The 23,258-nt window shown below is 34.7% G+C and overlaps 1 protein-coding gene and 1 long non-coding RNA gene across 3 annotated transcripts in view; one reads left to right on the top strand and one right to left on the bottom strand.

Annotated features, from left to right (window-relative positions):
• The window catches only part of Hr38 (Hormone receptor-like in 38), a 155,877-nt gene that overhangs the window by 77,811 nt on the left and 54,808 nt on the right, over nucleotides 1-23,258 (top strand). Inside the window, exon 1 of one of the 2 annotated variants that reach the window (XM_074176634.1) lies at nucleotides 15,714-15,821. The exons of the other annotated variant lie outside the window; for it this stretch is intronic. Within the exon in view, the coding sequence (XP_074032735.1) occupies nucleotides 15,797-15,821 (25 nt within the window). The 5' untranslated portion in view covers nucleotides 15,714-15,796. Of the gene's footprint in view, nucleotides 1-15,713; nucleotides 15,822-23,258 lie in introns of those variants that run through there. 2 annotated transcript variants of the gene reach the window in all.
• Nucleotides 12,988-14,936, bottom strand: LOC141482803 (uncharacterized). The gene is made up of 2 exons (XR_012465733.1): nucleotides 13,926-14,936; nucleotides 12,988-13,459 (listed from the first exon to the last, which is right to left on the bottom strand). It is a non-coding gene; the product is annotated as an uncharacterized lncRNA (long non-coding RNA).

Here is a 23,258-nt window from a genome sequence, read left to right as displayed (position 1 = left end):
ATGTAGCTATGAACAAGTACCTACTAGTAATATTAGTTATTTTGTTATTAGTTTATTATTAGTACCTGTGTATTATGTATTACCTGTTAAATAGTAAAATAAATACATATAATGATAAATTAACTGTGGATTATTTCATTTACGTTGCGTTACGTGGCTTCCGTGTGGGTAGCTCGCTGTTTATTCCAAAATTAACAAAGTAGCTCAACACACTGAAGAGGTTGGCGACCACTGCTCTAAGCTCGTCTAATTCATTTTACAATCACATCTGAACCCTGTAGTTTTAATTTGCTAAAGTTATGGAAGTTATGGGACAAAACTTTTGGAACACCCTCCATTGTTTTAGGTAGATAAAATCTAGACGTCCGTCTTCTATAGATCTTCATTTCAGTTTGAGTGTCATGTTTGATGTATTTCTGGCTCTCCCTTGTATTTCAGGGAGATGAATGACATTCAAATATCAAAATGATGTCCCAATCGATTACGAGTAGTGATAATCTATTGATAGTAAGATGAATATATGAACATACGATGTGAACAGCAAATGGTTCAATTCTTATGCGCAGGCGGTGGTTTGAATAATTCTTACGTGAAGTAAACGAGGAATTTGCAAGCAGTGTGAATCGACGACAATCGACCGATGATCTAAGGACACAACTTTCACAAATTCATCTGAATTCAAGTATGCAGATAAATGTTTCGGTGAAGAGTAAAGGTGGTAGTAGAATCCATAAGAATAACATCTTACAGGTTACGACGCAGTTGGCTAGAAGAATATAAACCTAACAGAAATTACGTTATTACGTTGCCATGGGATGTACCAAGTGTCCCAAATTGACGACACAAATACTCCAGAAGTGCAATATTTTGACAAAATGTTAACGACAGAGGTATTCAAGCTCGTAATATGTTCATTTCCCTATTTTCCGGGTACCTCAAACTCAAAATGTCGGCTGGTATTATGTCAAATATTATTATTATTATTAGGATACAGAGGTTCATGTTTCTCTAAAACAGAAGAGGTTGACATCTGAGAAAGCAACACCGTCGTTTACAGCGTGGTCCAATCGCTTTCCGTAGCGGAAGAATGAGATCCCGGATCCCGACCTTGCGGTTTGCAAGACCGGGAAGGAGGCTAAGATCACGTCAGCGGAACAATACCCGTCTCATATCCAATATGTAATGGAGATAAGGGCAACCAACAGGCTTTTCACGCCCGCAGTGCGTCGAATAGCCGCCAAACTACGACGTATCCATCACACTTTGAGTCGAGGCGTGCTACTGACCACCAAACAGCACTGTCTTAATAGATTACGAAAGCTAGTGGCTGCTAAAAAGTCACTAGTAAGGTGAGCGAGGAGTATAGCGAAAAACCTCAGGTTCCGCGAGAAACCTTCCCGCTTATTCCAAGAGCTCCACGTCTTGTGGATAATCCGCCGACCGCTGATCAGGTAGAATCCTTCAGGAAGCCCTTGTGAGTTCCAAGAAATTTGCTGCTCCAGGCCCAGATGGGCTGAATACTTATTGGTGGAAAAACTAACAAGCACCCACCGCTATCTTGCCAGAGTTTCCAACTCATGGCTGGACGGAGAGCAGCCGATACCGGATTGGTTTGTCGAGGGACGGACTGTTCCCATCCCCAAAAGCGGAGATTCTTAAGAATTACTGATAACTTGCTTAAATTCGTGTTAAGTTGTTTACGAGCATCTTATACACACGAATACTCACCGTAGTTGACCGAGTGTTAGAACGGATGTATGACTCGATACAGTAGAAGCGTAACCTTCCTATGGCTGGGATCGATTACTGCAAGGCATTTAATACAACATCGCATGTACTCATTTCGAATTTGCTCAGATGCCTTGCGGTACCTGACAAAATAGTGAGATGCATTGAACAACTGATACAACTCTTCCGAACTCGCTTCACGATAACATCTGGCCAAGCCAGAGTCCAAACAGGATGGGTCACTTTCAGAAGGAATATATTTCACGGCGATTCCCTCAGTCCATTTCTCTTCTGCATCTCGCTATTGCTCTAAGCGCAATAGCGAGGGTAAAACTGTGGCACCCTCGGGAGCCGGATGCACAAATTTTATATGGGTGATCTTGAACTACATCGATCTGTCTCGAATTTCATACCGTTAGCAAGCGTGTACTCTTCCACCATCCTCAAGGACTGATGGAGATCATTTTCTCCAAAGGCGAGACAGGCAAATGTGCAACGGTTCATCTCAAAAGAGGACGATGCGTGGACTGCGGAGAGGATGTGCAGCTCGTAGATGGAAGCATTCTACACCATATGGATGCCGGAGAGACGTATACTTACCTCGGGGTGGAACAACGCCACTCACAAGAGGTAACCGCAGTGAAAAACTCTCTCCGCGGCAAGTATCAGCACAAACTTCGACAGATCTGGTCATCGGAGCTGTCGGGGAAGAACAAAGTTGCTGCAACGAATATAATTGACGTTCCAATCTTACTCTACTCGTTTGGAGTAATGAAGTGGACTCGGGAGGAGCTGTATCAACTCGACGTAAATACCAGAAAAAGACTGCACCTCCATAGAAGTTTGCATTCCAAATCATTTCACGGTTGTATTTCCCTCGACAACAAGGAGGCCGTGTACTTTTGAGTTTGGAGTGTCTTCATGACAGATCGGTAGTGAATGGAGCCTATGAAGTCGTCAGGAGTTCAGACCTACATGGAATCCATGGTCCGCGAGCGTGAAAGAGCAAGCATTGAAGCGTTTCTCTTTAGGGCAGCTGCCCAAAGCAGCTGATGAACTCGGTTTAGTTTTCGACACTGAACGAAACGATCACAACTCTGTTACCGAGTTGTAACCCTTTCAACAAAAGACCCATATAAAAGCCGTGAGATCACTTCACTTCTGCGGCAGCACAAGGATAAGCCAATGCATGGAGTCTTTTTCAACAACATTGAAGACCTTGGCTTTGGAAAACGTCTGATCTTCGCTTACCTCAGGTCGAGTGGACTCAAGTCGGAAACTGAGGGGTTCATCATGGCTTGCCAGGATGGTGTCTTCAACACCTTAGTCTACCGCAGTCGCGTGATGGGTATAGAGGTTCCTGACATAAGGTGCAGGGCCTGCCGCGAAGCGCCCAAAACCCTAATGCACTTGCTCTTAGCATGTCCAGCATATGCGGTCTCGGCATATATCCATCGACATAACGCGGCCCTTAGAATGCTATATAACCATCTACGGCACTCTTACGGTATTGACGAGACACCGGTGTTGCCCTACGCTCCGGGGGATATTGAATCCGTAGTGGGGAACAAGAAGTGGCAGATTTATTGAAATTATTCGTTCCCCACCCTCAGGCTCATACAAGCTAATAAGCCTGATGTAGTCCCTCTCGATCACCAGAGCAAAACGATATTTGTCGTAAAGTTTTCAGCTCCTGACGAGACGAATATCGTCCGAAAAGAGGAGTACAGTGTCACCGATAAAGTCCGCATCAAATGGGAAACTTTTTTATTTATCGTTTTATGTGAAATTTGATTTTGGCAGTAGATTTTGCTTAAGAAATGATGTCAAATGGCGTCTACAAAATAGGTCACGTGATTTCCTTAACCTGTCAAAATTGACATTTAAAAAAAGAAACATCGAAAAATGACATTATTCTTCAAAATATCCAAAAATATCAAAGGATAAAAACATTTTCTTTTGTAATTTTATACACACACCAAGTTTCAAACCCATAATAAGTATTTTATATTTTCACTATTTTTCCGCATTCCTGCTTTTTCTACTTATCAAAATTTAAGCACACCTGTACTAAATCATTTATTTTAACTAAACTCGTCACCGAATTTCTTTTTTTGTAATATAATAATATTTCAAGAGCCTCTTTGATGTTAAAAACAAATTTTGAAAAATAAAAGTTGTCAAACTTGATGCAAAGTTCATCTAGTTTCAACGGGGCTTTCTAAACTATACAGGACTTGAGTTTTTTAATGAGCAAATGGCCTCACAATATGAATTAGAACAAAACGGAACATTAGGAAACAATATCTTAGAGTGTTTATTGTTTTTTTAACAAAAAATACAGTGGAATTTAATCTTAATTAAAAGGAACAGAAAATAAACATGTACCTATACCTAATAGCAAAAAAACACGAAAAAAAGACTCACGACATTAAATACACTACATTTCTGTATGTCTTCCATCGCGTTCTATGCAGATAATTGTCCTTCTTGATACATCTTTTATTGAGTTGCTGATACTCACAGGATTTATGTTTAAAATAGAGTTTCTAATAACAGTTTCATATTTTTTCACAGCCTACCCAGTTTTTTTAAATTAGTGTTGTTAGCGGAGTAGGTAAATGTAAATACTATGAGTTTTTTTCTTTTACTGAATGGGCTTCAAGAATCACGAAATGATGTTTCCTAATGTTCCGTTTTGTTCTAATTCATATTGTGAGGCCATTTGCTCATTAAAAAACTCAAGTACTGTATAGTTTTGAAAGACCCGTTGAAACTAGATGAACTTTGCATCAAGTTTGACAACTTTTATTTTTCAAAATTTGTTTTTAACATCAAAGAGGCTCTTAAAATATTATTATATTACAAAAAAAGAAATTCGGTGACGAGTTTAGTTAAAATAAATGATTTAGTACAGGTGTGCTTAAATTTTGATAAGTAGAAAAAGCAGGAATGCGGAAAAATAGTGAAAATATAAAATACTTATTATGGGTTTGAAACTTGGTGTGTGGGTATAAAATTACAAAAGAAAATGTTTTTATCCTTTGATATTTTTGGATATTTTGAAGAATAATGTCATTTTTTGATGTTTCTTTTTTTAAATGTCAATTTTGACAGGTTACGGAAATCACGTGACCTATTTTGTAGACGCCATTTGACATCATTTCTTAAGCAAAATCTACTGCCAAAATCAAATTTCACATAAAACGATAAATAAAAAAGTTTCCCATTTGATGCGGACTTTATCGGTGACACTGTATAAACGGATGAAATATCGAAATTTTCTCTTGGAACTCCGCAGAGTCTATTCAGACCACTCTGTCGAGATTGTTCGTCTGATTATTGAAGTCCTTGGTGGAATGATGCCCTGTCTACTCTCGAATCTCAAAATCATTCTAGCTTACCGCACCAAAGTAGAAATCTTGACCCGGAAATGCAGAAGGCTGTCATTCTGCGGTTACTCAGGGCACATGTTTCTGGGGCCCAATGATCACTTACCCTACGGGGTGGTCACTGGTTTTTGGTTGATAATGTTGGCACGCCCTACCCGAATGTATCGGGGCTTCGTGGGATAGGGCTCGACCAGCGCACACTTTGATAATAATAATAATTGCCTTTATTTCTCACATAAATTGTGCACTGCATATTGTTGACCATGAGCTGATAACAGGAGAAAAATTCGGAATTCATTTCATTTGGAGACAAGACCTCCATTGAAATGTATCATGAATTTTTCTCTTGAGTTGTCATGTGACAAATAGTCTAGTTTACAAATTGAAAATGGTAAAGTTAAGCGAAATATTGTCAACTAATAAGTACCTACCTAGCTTTTTCAATAATTCACTTTAAGATTTTTCCCAACGAGAATCATTATTTTATAATATTCAGAACAACCCTTTATTTTTGAAGATTTTTAATTAATATTCCATTGTTGAAAAAAAAATTAGTGACGTACCTACTCGCTTCAGATGCCGGCGTAAAATTAAAATTATGAATTATACAGGCCGTTTCTTTTATCATGTGGTAACATTGCTATATTCTAAACCGTGTCAGATACGAAGACGATTAAATGGGAAAAATGGTAACTGTCATCGGGAACGATACAGTGGTCCAAGTAAATTTACGGGTAATCTCGCCCGTCTCGAGTTATACGGGAAAAACCAACATTGCTGTTTTTTGTTTTTTTTTTCAAATGCATTTGTTATTTCGGAGAATATCAAAAAAATGGAAAAAGAAAATGTTATTTTATTCGAAGTGAACTATGACGATGTGATAATAAATATTCGATAAAACGTTTCGTGTCAACATGGATACCATCAACTTTTTTTTAATAAGGACCTTTCTTTTTATTACAGATATTGATACAGCGATAAATTCACAATCCAAAGGTATATCACATTTGATATTTTTATTGCGTTTCATTTGAAATAACCACCATCGTCAGTGACAACAATCGAACAGAAAATAAATTCATTTTATCATGAACTTTTGGGAAAAATGAAACCAATACGAAAAATCAAAGCTACATGGCAACCTACATTAAATGCTCGAATTGGCAACCTCTTTGTTGAATGTACATAAGTTGTCGGTCCAGAGAGTTTCTGTGGCAATTTTCTAGTACTAGTAATACATGCATCTCTTATTTTTTGTTTGAGATGGTCGATATCTGTACTTGCTGTTGAAAAAACTTTATCCTTTATGTATCCCCAGACAAAAAATCTAAAGGAGTAAGATTTGGGGATCGAGTTGGCAAGTTAATTGGTTCATTTTTTCAATCCATTTTTTTGGGAATAATGCATCTGAATGTTTCCTTACGATTGCTGCATTTTGTGGAGGAGCGCCGTCCTGTTGAAAATATTGTATTTCATGGCGGATATTCAGTGGCAATTCATCTAAGTAGCCATCGAATTCATTGAATAGAAAATGAAGATACATTTCACTATTCAAATGATCATAAAAAAAAGGCCAAGGATGTTTGTTCCCACAATTCCCAACCAAAAATTCATTCCGAACCTTTCTTGCAAATTGGTGTCCCTATGTATGTAAATGTTAATTTGTTTCATAACACCTATAATGGATATTTCTGTTGAACCAACCATTATTAGTGAATTTTGATTCGTCCGTCCATATTATTTTTTCACAAATATTTCCAACTTCCCCTTTTTCTACGTCTCAATCCTGTAGCATTTATATTTGTTCTTTTTTAAAATATTTCTGGTGGATTTTACAGAAATCCGCATTTCGTGGGCAATTTCTCGTGAAGAACAATCTTGATTAGCATAATTTTTGTAACTGGCCAAACCTAATAAAAAAAGGATGTTTTCACTGTGTACATTTTTATGTGGTAATAATTACTTACCCATAACATTTATTTGATTCCTCCGACTTCCAGTAACCACACATTTTCTTGTTTTATTTCAGTCAAATGCACCATAGTCCTTCAAATTTCTTTGTAATCGTCTAAACATTTGGATGTTCGGAATACGACGATTCGGGTATGGCTCAACATACATACATTTCGGCCATAGAAACCAAGCAAAGTCTAATAGCGGGGAGCCCATGATGCAAAATGGGGATTTACTTGAGCGTCATTGAGATATATTAGGTTGCAAAACTTAGATGATAAGAAAAAAAATATTATATAATATATACCTTTTCATCGGTGGGGGAAGCGGCTATAGATTTTTAAATATGTAAAAAAATACGGTTGCATGGATATACTCGAGCGCGTCAGATATTGATATCATCAATGTCCTGCGTATTTTTAATAATGTTGGTATGTTAATTTGATCGTTTGCTTGATGTGAGTGGTTGTACGTAAGGGTTAAAAGTGGAAAGAAAAAAAAATCAATCGAGCGCGTGAGATTTTGTAAAGGGGTGTTAAGTGCAACAAAAAAGGTCTTATCCAATAATCTGACGATTTCGATCTGACGCAAACTCGCGGTCATTATTATAATGTGCAGAAAAAAATCGTCATTTTGAAATACTCAAGCGCGTCAGATTAAGATATACAGGGTGTCCCTGGACTTCCTCTTTTCCTCTCGGGAATGTATAGATGGGGTCAAAATATCACCAATACTTCATATAACTTTTTTTCCTAAAATCCTTCGTTACCAAGTAACGGGCCCTCGAAGTTACAAAATGAAAAATGTTTTTCTTTGATAACTTTTCAAGTGAATATTCAAAATCATCCAAATTTTGGTAATTGACTAAACAAATGAATTCCATCGATGAGCTTTCATGCAGGAGTCAGTTGTTTTGCTACAAAGTCAGGAACAGACTACCCCCGATGGTCCACACCCCAAAACTTTGAAATGACAGATATTTTTCAATATTTTTCAACAAATTAAGGTTACTTGGACAATTTTATGAATAAAAGTACTCGTGTGGAAAGTCGATCGGAGCAACGAGTCTTGATAAAAATGTAGTTTCACTCGACGACATCAAACCCGCTCGTCCACCATTATTTGAAATGAATAATTATCAAAGCAGAAATAATAATGATAACGTTGATTCAACAACATTTATCCTGAGATGTCTACCATTATTCGAAAATATTAGTTTTTAAGGAAAATGGAAATGATAGGTAAAATGTTCATAACGAATTTTTATAATGCAAACACGTTTAACTAACGAAACTCAAGAGCCTCAAGAGCAAACAGAAATGAAAAATCCGCTACAGAAACTGCTCGATATGACCACCTTCTCTCTCTATACATTTTCTTAGTCTTCGAAGACACCCTCTCTGTACTTGAAATAGCATTCCAGGGTCGTTTCGTATGGCTTCACAATGTAATGTTATTCTATTCAACAATGCATCTCTTGTGTGAATAGGTGTAGCGTAAACAAGGCTTTTTAGATGCCCCCACAGAAAGAAATCCAATGGATTTAAATCCGGAGACCGCGATGGCCATGAATATGGCCCACCTCTACCAATCCATCTATTGTGGAAAATATGGTTCAGATGGTCACGCACAATCAAACTAAAATGAGGAGGAGCGCCATCATGCATAAACCACATATCTCTTCAGGTTTGCAATGGAACATGTTCCAAAAGTCCATTCAAATCGTTCTGAATGAACTCCAAATAACGTTCTCCATTCAATCGGTCCTGTAGAACGAATGGTCCTATAAGATGGTTTCCTATGATACCAGCCCAAACATTCACGTTGAATTTCCGTTGGTGTTTGGTTTGCAATATCCCATGGGGATTTTCTTCGGCCCATATATGGAGATTATGAGAGTTGATAACTCCATCTCTACTGAAACCTGCTTCATCAGTGAATAAAACTCGATTAATAAAAGTCATATCCTCTCTTTGCCTATCCATGAACCAATTGGCATATTCCAGTCGTGCTGGAAAATCTTGAGGTGTCATGGCATGTACCTTCTGGATGTGAAATGAGTGGAGCAGTTGTTCCCTAATTATTCTATGAATAGTGGACTTGGATGTATGGAACTGTTCTGATAGATTTCTGATGCTCATTGAAGGATCATCAGCGACGGCTTCCAAAATATTTTTCTCCAATACAACGGTACGTACAGTCCTAGGAGCGCCCTCACCACCTCGTTTTGGCAAAACTGTACCTACAATAATATCGAAATAAAACAACGTGCTCAAATTAATTATCAATTATTACATACCTGTCTCCCTCAAGCTGCGATCGACACGCTCGAATGTTTCTCTTGACGGTACCGTTCGATTGGGAAAATGCTCGGAATACAGACGACGAGCTTCTGCAGCATTACAAAATGCTCGTCCATAAAATACATGCATATCTGCATATTCATTGAATGTAAACTGTTCGGCCATATCAAAAAAATTCAAAATATCCTATAGAATATTGACAATACAATGATAGTCATATGACAACGCACCACTCAACAAAACAAAATCGCATTCCAGTTTCTCATTTTTTATCAAAACATTATGGAACATAATTATTCCCTGGATATTTTTCACCTGATCATGTGCAGCCGTTTTTGTAGTTCATTCGTTTGCTTTTTATTAGTATAGTAAATATTTTTTCCGATGTGCGTTTTTTCAGCTAAATTTAGATTCGTGTTAAAGAATTTCTCCCATAAAATTATAATTATCAGTGAAACTCCTCAACAGTTTAGCTGTGAAGAAGAATTTGAAACATTCGAATGTTGAGTTTCATGAGATTCAGATAACTGATCAACACGAAACGTGATTATTCCACACGTATTATGTACATACAAAATATGGAATGAATTCGATATTTCATAGTAGAGTAGCTTGTTAGTTTAAAAACACCACGAATCTACAGAACTTGATATTTCTTTTGAAAAAATATCTGCTATCACAATTGTGACTTAAACTTCCATATAGGTACTGTACTTTTTGTTTACGACTTCATTTTAGCATACTTTGTATTATTCCTGTTATAAATGTTGTTGAATTAACGTTATCATTATTATTTCTGCTTTGATAATTATTCATTTCAAATAATGGTGGACGAGCGGGTTTGATGCCGTCGAGTAGAACTACATTTTTATCAAGACTCGTTGCTCCGATCGACTTTCCACACGAGTACTTTTATTCATAAAATTGTCCAAGTAACCTTATTTTGTTGAAAAATATTGAAAAATATCTGTCATTTCAAAGTTTTGGGGTGTGGACCATCGGGGGTAGTCCGTTCCTGACTTTGTAGCAAAACAACTGACTCCTGCATGAAAGCTCATCGACGGAATTCATTTGTTTAGTCAATTACCAAAATTTGGATGATTTTGAATATTCACTTGAAAAGTTATCAAAGAAAAACATTTTTCATTTTGTAACTTCGAGGGCCCGTAACTTGGTTACGAAGACTTTTAGGAAAAAAAGTTATATGAAGTACTGGTAATATTTTGACCCCATCTATACATTCCCGAGAGGAAAAGAGGAAGTCCAGGGACACCCTGTATATGGTTCATCTTTATGTTTTAGACGTGCTGTCTCATAATCTGACGACTATCTAGAGGGATTCGCTTAATCTGACAAAAACAATTTTTTTTTAATTTTTTTTCAATTCATTGAACTCAATTAATTAATAGAGAATATTTATTTATTTATTTATTTATTGATTATACGTTTGACATATAAGTATGTATAGGATTTGTCCAGCAATGAAGAACACATGAAAACGCAGTGTCCGTATCAATATAAAAACACTCATAATATACATACACAATATGAAACACATTACAAAGGAAAACTATTTTATGATATAAACAATTCGTCTAGGTTATAAAAACAACTATCAATTGAGTACTTCTCCAGATTTCGTGTAAATTCATAAATTTTATTGAGCTCCTTAATGTCTTTCGATAACTTATTAAAGATATTTGGGCCCATCACACAAGGTGAATTAGAAGTAACCTTATATTTACAATACTGTATGTGGAAGTTATATTTTTGACGAGTATTTCTACTATGTATGATTTCATTGGTGATAAATTTATGTATGTTTTTAAAGACAAAAGTTGACAATTCGAATATATACATGCTGACAAGAGTTAAAATGTTAAATTGTCTAAATAAACTTCTGCATGAGGTCCTTTTTGAGGCTTTGGCCATTATTCATCAAATATACTTCTGCGCAACGAATACATTTGATATCGAAGTCGAGTTACCCCACGTACAAATGCCATGTCTCAGTCTGGAAGCTTCTTGAGCATGGTATAGTGCCAAAAGTTGCTGATCTGTCAAGATATCTATTAGGTTCCTAAAGAGATAACCTAATGAGTTAATTTTACTTGTTAAATTCGAACAGTGTTGTTTCCATAGAATAGAGGAATAGAAACTTGGAGAGGAAAATATAGGAATCACACAGCTGCAGGCATTAAACTTTATCGACGAATTTTTGTTATTTCGGCTTGCGGAAATCGTCAGATTATATATTTTTCGTTATCATTGAATTATTTCCTTCAAAATAAAAAAAAATAGCTACCCTCGAGAATGTCGAAATGACGTTATTTTTTTAAAACTTTGCTGCCCTCCGCTTTCTTTACGTCACTCTCAGATTGTCAGATTACTGGAATATACACTTTTTAGCAGGTTAATAACTCACCCTACCTTAATCTGACGAACTCGAGAATTTCTGAAGATCAATCTTTTTTTACTAATCTGATACTTCATCTCTTACAGGCGGCCTTATATATGGGGCTCATATTTGGTGGAGGTACTCAGCCGGGTACAAGGTATCCCCCTGTATATTGATCTGCCGCGCTTTAGTAAATCCCGAAATCCTCGCTTCGGCTCCCCTATTACTACGCGTTTAAGATGGTACATGAATTGAGATGCTATTTTAATATACCAAATCAAGCAACAATCGAATTTTGACCGAAAACTGATATTTTCGTTACGTCCAGGATTGAGAATTATAAAAATTTCACGAATTATAATTGATTAGGATGAAATATGCCTTGAAAGAAGGATTACGGCAATACAAAAATTTACAAAACGGAAAAGAACGAATTTTCATTGTGTTAGGATACCTACCCGTCGATTTATTGGGGTGTCTGAATTATATTTTGAAGAAATCGAAATAATAACGACAGGACCGTGATTTAAAATTGTTGTCACTGATGATGGTGGTTATTTCAAGTGAAACGCTATTTAAATATCAAATGTGATATACCCGTGAATTGTTAATTTATCGCTTTATGAATTTCTGTAATAAAAAAGACAGGTCCGTATTTAAAACAAGAAGCTGATGGTGGTCATGCTGACACGAAACGTTTTATCGAATACTTATTATCACATCATCGTAGTAAACTTCAGATACAATAACATATTACTTTTCCATGTCTTGACCCACATAGCAATAGATATTCCAGGTATATTTCATGAATATACATTTAAGGATATTGTATTATGCTATGAATATGCCATGGATATACATATCTTTTGGAGAATATTCCCTGGAAGTGCTCCTGGCGAACCTTTGATATATTTTAAGAATATTCCTTGGGAATATTCTTGGAATATCTTATAATATTCTTAGAATATCTAAGGCATATTCTATTAAGAATATTCCAGGAATGGAACCCGAGGAATATTCATAAAATATTCAGGATATTCTTAGTTTATTGTAGGAATATACAATAGAGAAACACCATAGAATATTCTATAAATATATTTTATGAATATTCTAGGAATATTTGGAATATTCCAAGAATGTGACGAGTAACCGCTATTAGGCATGTATATATTGCATTTTGATACAATATTCACACAAGTAATAAAACACATAATATTCATAAACAAATATATTTTAAAAACAATATACACTGAAATATTTGACGTTTCAACCAATATTAAAAATAAAAAATCTAATTCAAAATATTTATTCACTGAATAAAATATTCCTGAATACTGTCATATTACAAATATTAGAAATGTATTCAAATTAGGATATTCCTACTCTCAAACAAATGTAAACTAAAAAATATACTAAAATAACAACTCTGTGAATTCATCAGCACTAATTAAAAAATAATAAATATATCATTTCATTGAAAAAAAAAAGTGTATTACATCAAGAAATAGGTTAGGTTAGGTTTCTCACTTAGAAAAATAAACCCACAAATGAAGTATTTAAAATGAGTGGTATGATGGGTTCTTCAATGAATTTCACTTACTTAAAGTTATTCAAACTTTGCTCACCAGAATAGTTTTCCTTATATTTGTCCAACAATGCATCAGCCAGTGTTTCAATAGTAATACCTGGAACAAAATGTACATTAACGTTCATTATCAATATTTGAAAGTGGCACAATAAAACTGGAATAAAAATCAAATAGATATTTTTCGCATAGGTTACTCATGAACATTTACAACATTTTATGACTTGGAGAGCAGCTTGCATTGTCTTGTTGAAAAGTAATCATTACGTTTTCAGTTCCTTGGCGCACCTGCCTGTACCAGGTACCAGGTACCACTCTGTTTCCTTTTGGGCAAATTGATACTATCTTGAAAACGAGTGATAAAAATTATGAAAACAAATGATACAAAAGAATGTGTTATTCACTTACTTTTCTCTATTGAAGATACACAACTGAAATCACTCTAGTTCAAACATGTACTTAGTCAAACCAACAAATCCCACACACCAACTCTCCTCGAACCTAAAATGAGGTATAGTAGGTTAATCACCATGACTTTACTATCGATATTTTTGCATTTTACTTACTTTTCTTGAAGACTGAATAGATGCAACTCTCCTGTTTGAAGATCCAAAATCAAACTATTCGCTGTACTGCAAATTGGACAACCCCAAATTATAAATGGTACACTGAACGTGACAGAATTATACTTTGATAATAACACCAACACATCATGCATTACACACGCGAACCTGCCACGTCAACCGCCATGTTGAATCAAATGTCGAATTTAACGCAAACGCAAATGTACCATGCATTAAGGGACAGCCGCTTTCACAGAGCTTATTCGACTGTCGCGCGCTACACTTCAATTGACCAATGAGAAACGTTTACTCCAATTATTCACTTCCCCATTTCTCTGTTTCCAGGATTTTTCGCTTTGTAATTAAATAATTTCAAATACAAAAAGACAAATAGGATGAGAATTAACCAAATTATTGATGCAGTTGGTTCATTTATTGGCCCATTCAAATTTTTTTGTCGTTTCCAACAGTTGCTGTTGGAGCAATTCATCCAGAATCTTTGCGTTGAGTTCAAAAACTGGTTAACACTATCAGGGTTATATACATTAGGTTATGCATTCGATTAAGATCTTCAAATATTTTTGTTTTTAATAATATTGAATTTTTGGATACGTTATTATAAGATAATTCAAAATTCCATTGTATAGAATATTCCAAAATATACCGTGGGGATATATTCTAAGAATATATCATATGGTATATTCGATCGACAATATTCTTAGAATATTCAAGGGAGAATAATCCATTTATAGACATTCTATGCACATTCTTTCGGGAATGATCCTGCCATATTCACTCAAGAATATTCTATGAATATTTGGAATATATACGTTCGTTTTATGATATACAGGGAATATTCCATGAATATCTAGTGCTGTGTGGGGATATCCTACGAAATAACAATTCCATTTTAAAAAAACGAAAAACATATTTTGTTTTCCACGTATAACTCGAGAAGGGCGAGAGTCGCCGTAAATTTTCTTTAACCATTGTTTCCGATGACAGCTTTTTTCCCATTTAATCGTCTTCGTATCTGTTACGGTTTAGAATATAGCAATGTTACCACATGATAAAAGAAACAGCCTGTAGAGATAGTGTTTTGGAAGGTGTTACTTTTTTTTGTAAATTTCCTTTTTTCAAGGTTTTTTTCAAATTATATGATTCTTTATAGTTTTTGAAATTTATGCAAAAACCTGAATTAACTTCTTTTCAATTCTTGCAATTCGTATGTGCTTAAAAACGGTTTCAGCACATTTTTCTAGATATCACGTATTTTTCCGGCCATTATCTCTATTTTTAACCATTTTCAACTTATGAACTAGACTAAAATAAAGACTTGGGTTTTCGTTTACTTGTATCCCAATCTTACACGGAAACTGCCATAATTCATGAACAATTCAAAAAGATAGTGGTTGATTTTGGTACATGTCTTTATGTACTGATGATTGGATAACTGAAATTTTAGCATAACAAGCACGTAGGATAAAATTCATTTGAGAAATCATCATTGCTCGCTAAATGAGCGATTGCCTGTCATAATACATATTATAATCAATAGAACAAACAATATGTTTTTCGCATAATTCCCAAATCAACTTTAGAATGCTGTTCAACGGAGCTCTACTTGTCACGGACCATAACGTTCCTTTGGCGTCCTGATTGCCTGGGGCTGTAAATATCACTAATTCTGATCCCTAGAGATCGACTCTTCATATTCGTCATCAGTTCAAACTCCACCCCCAGTCCTATATAAAACAAGCGTCAGCTTTGAAAATCTATTATTTACTCGATGTTACAAAACGTGCTATTCAAAATAAGTTCGAGTGCTTTGTGTATGTACGAATATATACGATATATTTGTTCATAAAAGACGAATGATTCAAGGATTTATAGATATTGGTAGGTTCAATTCAATTTCAATTCGTTTATTACCTTTTTTGTCGTGAAAAATATACCTTTGGGAAGCTAAATACACTCATTAGAATGAATGAATCGAAGAGTTTTGTATTAGAGTGTATAATTGTATAAATTAATGGATGTAGCCGTTACTACGTGGTAGGAAATCATAATTAAGAAGAGAGAATTGAAACTTTTTATGTTTTTTACCACTTTTATTTGTAACTAACGTTACTACTGCAGTTTCGTCTTATAAGGACATTTTCAAACTTATACATCAAACTCAGTTCAATGTATGAGTTAAACTCTGTTTAATGTATAAGTTAAACTCAGTTCAATGTATAAGTTTGAAAATGTCCGTATAGGACGACACTGCAGTAAAGTTAGTTACAAATAAAAGTGATAAAAAACAGAAAATTTCAATTCTCTTTTCTTATATATAATTGTAAATTCTTATTGCAAATTCCATTCGACTGTCGTCATCATCAGTGTTCACCTGGAAGTAAGTAATCTTATTGAAAAAAGGTTTTTTTGTGAAAATTTTAAAATTATTTTTTTTTTAAATTTTCAGGTTATGAATTTAGAAAATTTTTGGTGATTACTTACTCGTCAGGCAAGATTCGATTTGTATAAAACTAATTAGCCTAATAACCAACGAAATAAATTAGGCTAATTAGTTTTATATAAATCAAATCTTACAAATGTACTATGTTTTCTAATTGATTCGGCCGTTACTTGATGAAGAACCATAGTAATTTCATAAACATCGACTCACGAATCTCCACAAACTTTATTTGAAAAATATATCACGACATGTTTCCCTAACACAGTAGCTTCTTCAACAGTGATTTGAATACTACAAATTGCTTCTTACGCTAATATTTATATACCACACATAACTATATTGGGGCTACCTCTATCAAATTACCTTAACCTCTACAATTCTCATACACCTGAGGTTAGTACCTCTTCATTTATGATTACCTGAAGCATATTACCACACTTCTACACCAATAATAATACTTCACCGGTTTTTAAGAAAACAAGTTCAATAATAGTGATCTATTCAAATCCAGTTGGTCACTCATTAGATTGTTTGAATTTTTAAGTTTATTAATTTCCATTGCTTCCAAATGATTCAGTTTCAAACCTTTATTTTCTATGTGCAAAATTTCGAACTCTCCATTAAAGATATGTTTTTCAGCTAAAAGATGATTTGAATATGTTGAACTTGTTTTCTTATTTACATAGCTCATATAATGTTCCTTGATTCGATTCCTAAATGTTCTGCCAGTTTGATTAATATATACCATGTTCCACACTTTGATTTATATACTCCTGATTTCTTGAATTTGGATGTTTTGTCTTTATTATTTTCAACTGAATTTTCCAACGTATTACTTGTTCTATATGCAACTTTAACATCTCGTTTCCTCAAAAATGAAGCTACTTTTCCTGTTGTTTTTTCCAAAATACGTTAAAGCTCTATAATTTTGATTTTGATTATCTAACTTATCAATAGGAAAAACGTCTCGAATCGCTTTTGCGTAGACTTAAAACTTAATATCATCAAGCAAATTGCAGTAAACAATGGGTTTAAAGCCGAATTAATAAGCAAAATACTTTCCAAAAAAGTCTACGCAATTGAATAACAATTATAAAATTGTTATAAACTATAATTTCTATTTAGTGAATAAATATTAACTTCAATGTATAAATGGTGAGAATTACTGAAATAATTTTTTTTTCATTTCTGAGTTGGTGATAACAATACTGTTTGCTTATTAGCATCCCGAAAATGCTTTCTATGCATTGCTACAATTTGCAGTAAGTATTGTTTTTGTTCCCCATTATAAGTTAAATTCCGTACCTTTTTTCAAAATGTTAGGCATGTTCCATTGATCTGAATGTAATTTTTAGGAATTCAGTAACAAGTTGAAATCGCTCAAATAGAACTATCGAATTTTTCTATGCGAAATCGCACAAATTTTCAGTCATGAAGGAATCAAGCTTGACTTGTTATACTAAGACGTTTCTGTAGTTTCGCTATGGTTTTTATTCATTCAATTTTCAATTCAATTTTATTTGGAATATGTTAATATACAATTTATAAATATTATGGTTAGGACCACTAGGAGTTTTAGGAAAGCAGCCTAAGCGCAGGTGGCTTGTAATGTGCTTCCGTCTTTAAAAATATATCAGGCACAAAAGTAATAAAAAATTAAATAACTGTTGCAGTTGTATTAGTGAATAGACAGAGGAAGCTGGTATATTTTATGAGAATAAGTACCTATAATTATCTATACATCTAGGTTTACATAATATTAGAAATAGGTACACATAAACTGAAAGACACATTGGAAGATTAGAAAATGTACTGAGTGATATTTCTGGGTTATTGTTTGAATAAACTGTTTATACGGATATTATTTACAATTATGAATTCTTTTGTATTTTTTTTATACTTTAAAAATGTGGTATTTATCTTTATTTCAAGGGGAAGCATGTTATACAGTTTTGGAGCGAAATAGTAGACTGAACGTTGGGTATGACTTTTTTGTAAAGGGGTATATCAATGGATAAATTATGTACATTTCTGGTGTACTTTGTATTTGCCTTAGAATAATTGATATTGTTTGAGTATATCCATATAAGGCACTGGTGTGCATACAAACTTCTCATATCAAGCAGATTAGTTTCAGAATAGAGTTTTTCTGTATCAAATTGTCTGTTTCTTTTTTCAACATTATTTTTAAAACTGTATTCTGGAGCACCTGTACAATATTTAGCACATTCTCGAACATTCCACCCCACACTGTGATACAATACTGTATAACTGACTCAACAAGAGATTTGTAAACAATAATTAAGCTTTTTTTGTGAGTATATTCCTGAGTTCATACATTTTATAGCTAAGATGTCTAAGTCTTTTTACTATATATTGCAAATGTTCATCCCATCTCAGATGTTGGTCCATTACAACTCCTAAAAACTTTAGTTTAGTTACTTTTTCAATATATGGACATTCACAAATGGTTTCAGAACACTTTGGCATATGTAAATAAATTTTTTGTTGGACAGGTTGGTGGTTGCTCAGAAGAGTGAAAGTAATAAATTTCGATTTTTCAACATTAAGGTTGAGAAGATTGTTGCTTAACCAAATTTGTATTTTACCCAAACACTCTTCTGCTACTTTATATACCTGTTGCCATGTATCACCTGTACAGATAATTGCAGTATCGTCAGCATATGATATGAGGTGCCCTTTGAAATTATTTATGCGACTTAAACTATTAATATATGCTAAAAATAGTATTGGGCCTAAAGCGGTACCTTGAGGTACGCCACTAGGTACGCCAGTTCACTAACATTGTTACCTATTTTGACCCGTTGGGTTCTACAAGAAATATAATCTGTAAAAACATTATTTGCTGGTCCTCGTATTACATATACCGGGTGTCAACGAATCTATTAGACAAGTCATAACTTCTAGACTATTAGGTGTATCAAAACGAGATTTGGTACAGATAAATGGTATGTGGAGAGGAGAGTTTTCACATATTTTTCACTTTCCGGTCACTTCCGGTTTCAGCGGAAATGGCTCCGGTTCTGAATTTTTAAATGGAACACCCTGTATATTGTAACATTTTTGGATTTCTGAGACAATTCTGGATCAGAAACTGACATTTTGGGAAGTTTTTCAGCCTACTTGATTTTTTCAGAGTCACTTTTAAAATTGCATCTAGGTGGCCATGATCGGACGTAAACTAATCTATGGACCTCAGGTGATATCAGAAAATTGCAATAGCGGAGTTTTAGTGACTAGTGTGTTGAATATGAATGAGACAAGTTTACAAAATAACATTTTCGTGTCTAACTATTATTTTTCAAATGGCGACCATTTTTTGACAAGCACAAATCTAACGATACTAATTTATTTGCGATTGGATTACAAATAAGAACATAAATTAAATATTCCCTGAGGAAAATACTCGATACAAATTCATTTACTTTTGTCAAGGGTGCCATGGATAGGAATGATGCATAATATTTTGCGGTTATTTCCATCAAGTCCACTTTGGAGAACAAAACGCTCACCTAGGTTATGACAGTGACATAAGCTTTATGAGCAGAAAGTAGAAGTTTCTCTTGATTTTCGTTAATTTTAGTTTAATTTTTCGTCGTATACTCAAAGTGAAAAAGTGGATATGTTGTTATTGTTTGGAGAATGCCACAGAAATTCAAGGAAAGCTGCTGAGTTGTATGCTCAGAGATATCCCAATCGGCAACACCCATCTCATCAGTATTTTCCCTATGTTGAGAGTCGTTTTAGGCAAGAGGGAAATCGAGACGCAGAACAGAGGTTTGTCATAAATGAGGAGACTGAGATTAACGTTCTTGCTATGGTAGAAGTTGACAAAACGGTTTCTTTAAGAGAAATTAGTAGAGAAATGCAGATAAGTCACGAATCAGCAAGAAAAATACTGAAAAAGCACGGATATCGAGCATTCAAATATCAGTTACATCAACATTTGTATGCTGACGACGGCAATAGAAGAGTAGTATTTTGTGATTGGTTGCTTCAAAATCATAGAGTTAACCCAAATTTTATCAACTTCATTCTATTTCCGACGAATCACGGTTTACAAATAATGGCATGTTTAATAAGCAGAATTGTCGGTACTGGGCCCAACAAAATCAACATGCAATGAGAGAGGGCAATTTTCAAGAAAGGTTTGGCGTCAATGTCTGGGCTGGTATCGTTGGAAACAGAATAATTGGTCCAATATTGTTTCAAGGTCAGTTAACAGGGGTTAGATACTTGGGTTTTCTTCAAAATGAAATCGAGGATCATCTTAATGATATGCCTTCAGAAGTTTTACGGCAAATTTACTTTCAGCAAGATGGAGCACCACCCCATAATAGCAGAGACATACTTGATTTTTTAATAGAGCATTTTAATAATAGAGTTATTGCAACCAACGGTCCAGTACGGTGGCCTGCCCGCTCACCGGATCTGACTGTGTTAGATTTCTTCATTTGGGGATATGTAAAAGAAAGGGTCTATTATGCAACAGCCCCAGCCACTCTCGAAATCTTAGAAGAAAGGATTCAACAGGCATTTAGAAGTATATCGCCTCAAATGTTACAAAACGTGTTGAGAGAAACAATTGAACGAGCTGAAATGTGTCTTGAACAAGGAGGGATGCACTTTGAAAATTTACTATAGTGGAATTTTCAAGAACTTAGGATATTGCAAAAAATCTAAGTGCATCGCTGAAATTATTAGTTAAATCTGTTAAATTTGTTGATCCAATCACAAATAAATTAGTAACGTTAGATTCGTCAAAAAATCCTTTTTTCGGAAATTGCTTGTCAAAAAATGGTCGCCATTTGAAAAATAATAGTTAGACACGAAAATGTTATTTTGTAAACTTGTCTCATTCATATTCAACACACTAGTCACTAAAACTCCGCTATTGCAATTTTCTGATATCACCTGAGGTCCATAGATTAGTTTACGTCAGTTTCTGATCCAGAATTGTCTCAGAAATCCAAAAATGTTACAATATACAGGGTGTTCCGTTTGAAAATTCAGAACCGGAGCCATTTCCGCTGAAACCGAAAGTGACCGGAAAGTGAAAAATATGTGAAAACATTCCTCTCCACATACCATTCAACTATACCAAATCTCATTTCAATTCTCCTAATAGTCTAGAAATTATGACTTGTCTAATAGATTCGTTGACACCCGGTATATAGAACAATTTTCAGCTATATAAAATTAGTTTCACAATATTTCCTATCTAAATATATTTACAATGTGTCTTTTTGTAGTAATCAGTAAACCCAACAATATTATTTCAACAAGCTATGTAGTATGCTATTTGGTATAGGTCCGTTATCGTTATTCATAATATTATTGTTTACTTATTTCTACACTCTCATAGACAACTACCATTTCTTGACGTTTTGGAAATGAGGAGCAAAAATGGAGGGTTAGAATACGATATATTTAGAAAAGAAACAAGCACGTACAGGTATATTCCTGACAGTTCACATCACTGTGGACAGCACAAACGTGCTGGGTTGAATTTTTTAGTGCATCGTCTTTTGACTTTCCCTCTAACACATGATAGGTTCACAAAAGAAAGACGTACAATACAGGAAATAGCAGCCACTAACGGTTTCCCGAGGGGTATTGTAGATGACATAATTAGGAAAAAGAAGTTTAGGTTAAGAATGAACGAAATCTCGACTTTCAGAAAGGACAAAAACCAAGATAAATACATCTCAGTTCCATACCACCAATATACGAAGAACTTTAGAAAGATTTTCAAGGAACTAGGTATGAAGGTGGTTTTTAAAACAAGTCATACACTGCAGAGCCTTTTGGGAAGTCCAAAAGAGAAAGTTGAGAATTCGGAAAAGTCTGGAATTTACGAAATTGAATGTAAGGACTGCGATGCAAAATATTATGGACAGACAAAAAGATCTATTAAAGTGAGATATAAGGAACACATAGCACACTTAAAATATGGAAGACCTGAAAAATCAGCAGTGTCCCATCATATTTTGCAACAAAACCATTCCATAGACTTCAGTTCTTTAAGATTAGTTAGACAAGTTAGACAAAACTATTCAAACGAAGTTCTTATGAATTTGTTTATTATTTTTGGACAGTGTGACAAAATTATCAGCAGAACATGTAGAAAGTTCAATGAAATGTATCCGAATCTACCGCCAATGAACCTCAAGAAATTTATACGAATTCAGAACAATTTCAATATGTTTGGATAAATTTTAAAAAAGCAACAAGAAACTTGAAATTGGAAATATTGATATGAATAATTATAAAAAAGTAAAACAATCATGTGGAATATTTCAAAATATGTTCGAATCGCTGGCCGTTCACTTCCAAGCACTTTAAAATGCGGGTGTTGACTGCAGATCTGCGGGTGGTGGCAGATCTGATTTCGTTGGGATCCAAATCTTCAAATGTTTGGGCAATCCTTTCTAACAATTCATCTCTCGAACGCACGGGTATTTTGTAAACTTTTTCTTTATACATTCCCCACTAATAAAAATCTAATGGATTAAGATCGGGTGATCTCGCTGGCCAATTCCATGGTCCCAAGCGCCTCATCCACCGATCTTCAAATAGTCTATCCAGTTCTGCGCTCACTTCTCTTGTGCAATGTGCAGGAGCTCCGTCTAGTTGGTACCAACAGTTTCGATAATCTTCGAGTGGCAGATTATCCACGAAACTGTCTACAGTATTCTCCAAAATATTCAGGTAGCTTCTGGATGTTAATGACTCCTCGTATATCACGTACCTCAATTTGTTGTCTATCAACATGCAGAAGACATTAAAACTAAATTTTTCTTGAAATCCGGCTTCTTTTGTGACGTGAGGATTTTCACTGGACCAATAATGAC

This window comes from Leptinotarsa decemlineata, unplaced genomic scaffold, assembly GCF_025532065.1.
Source record: "Leptinotarsa decemlineata unplaced genomic scaffold, Ldec_3_MD MMD2_tig00001973_RagTag_RagTag, whole genome shotgun sequence".
NCBI lineage: Eukaryota > Metazoa > Arthropoda > Insecta > Coleoptera > Chrysomelidae > Leptinotarsa > Leptinotarsa decemlineata.
The sequence above is the reverse complement of the archived record's forward strand: the minus strand, read 5'-3'. Positions and strand labels throughout refer to the sequence as shown.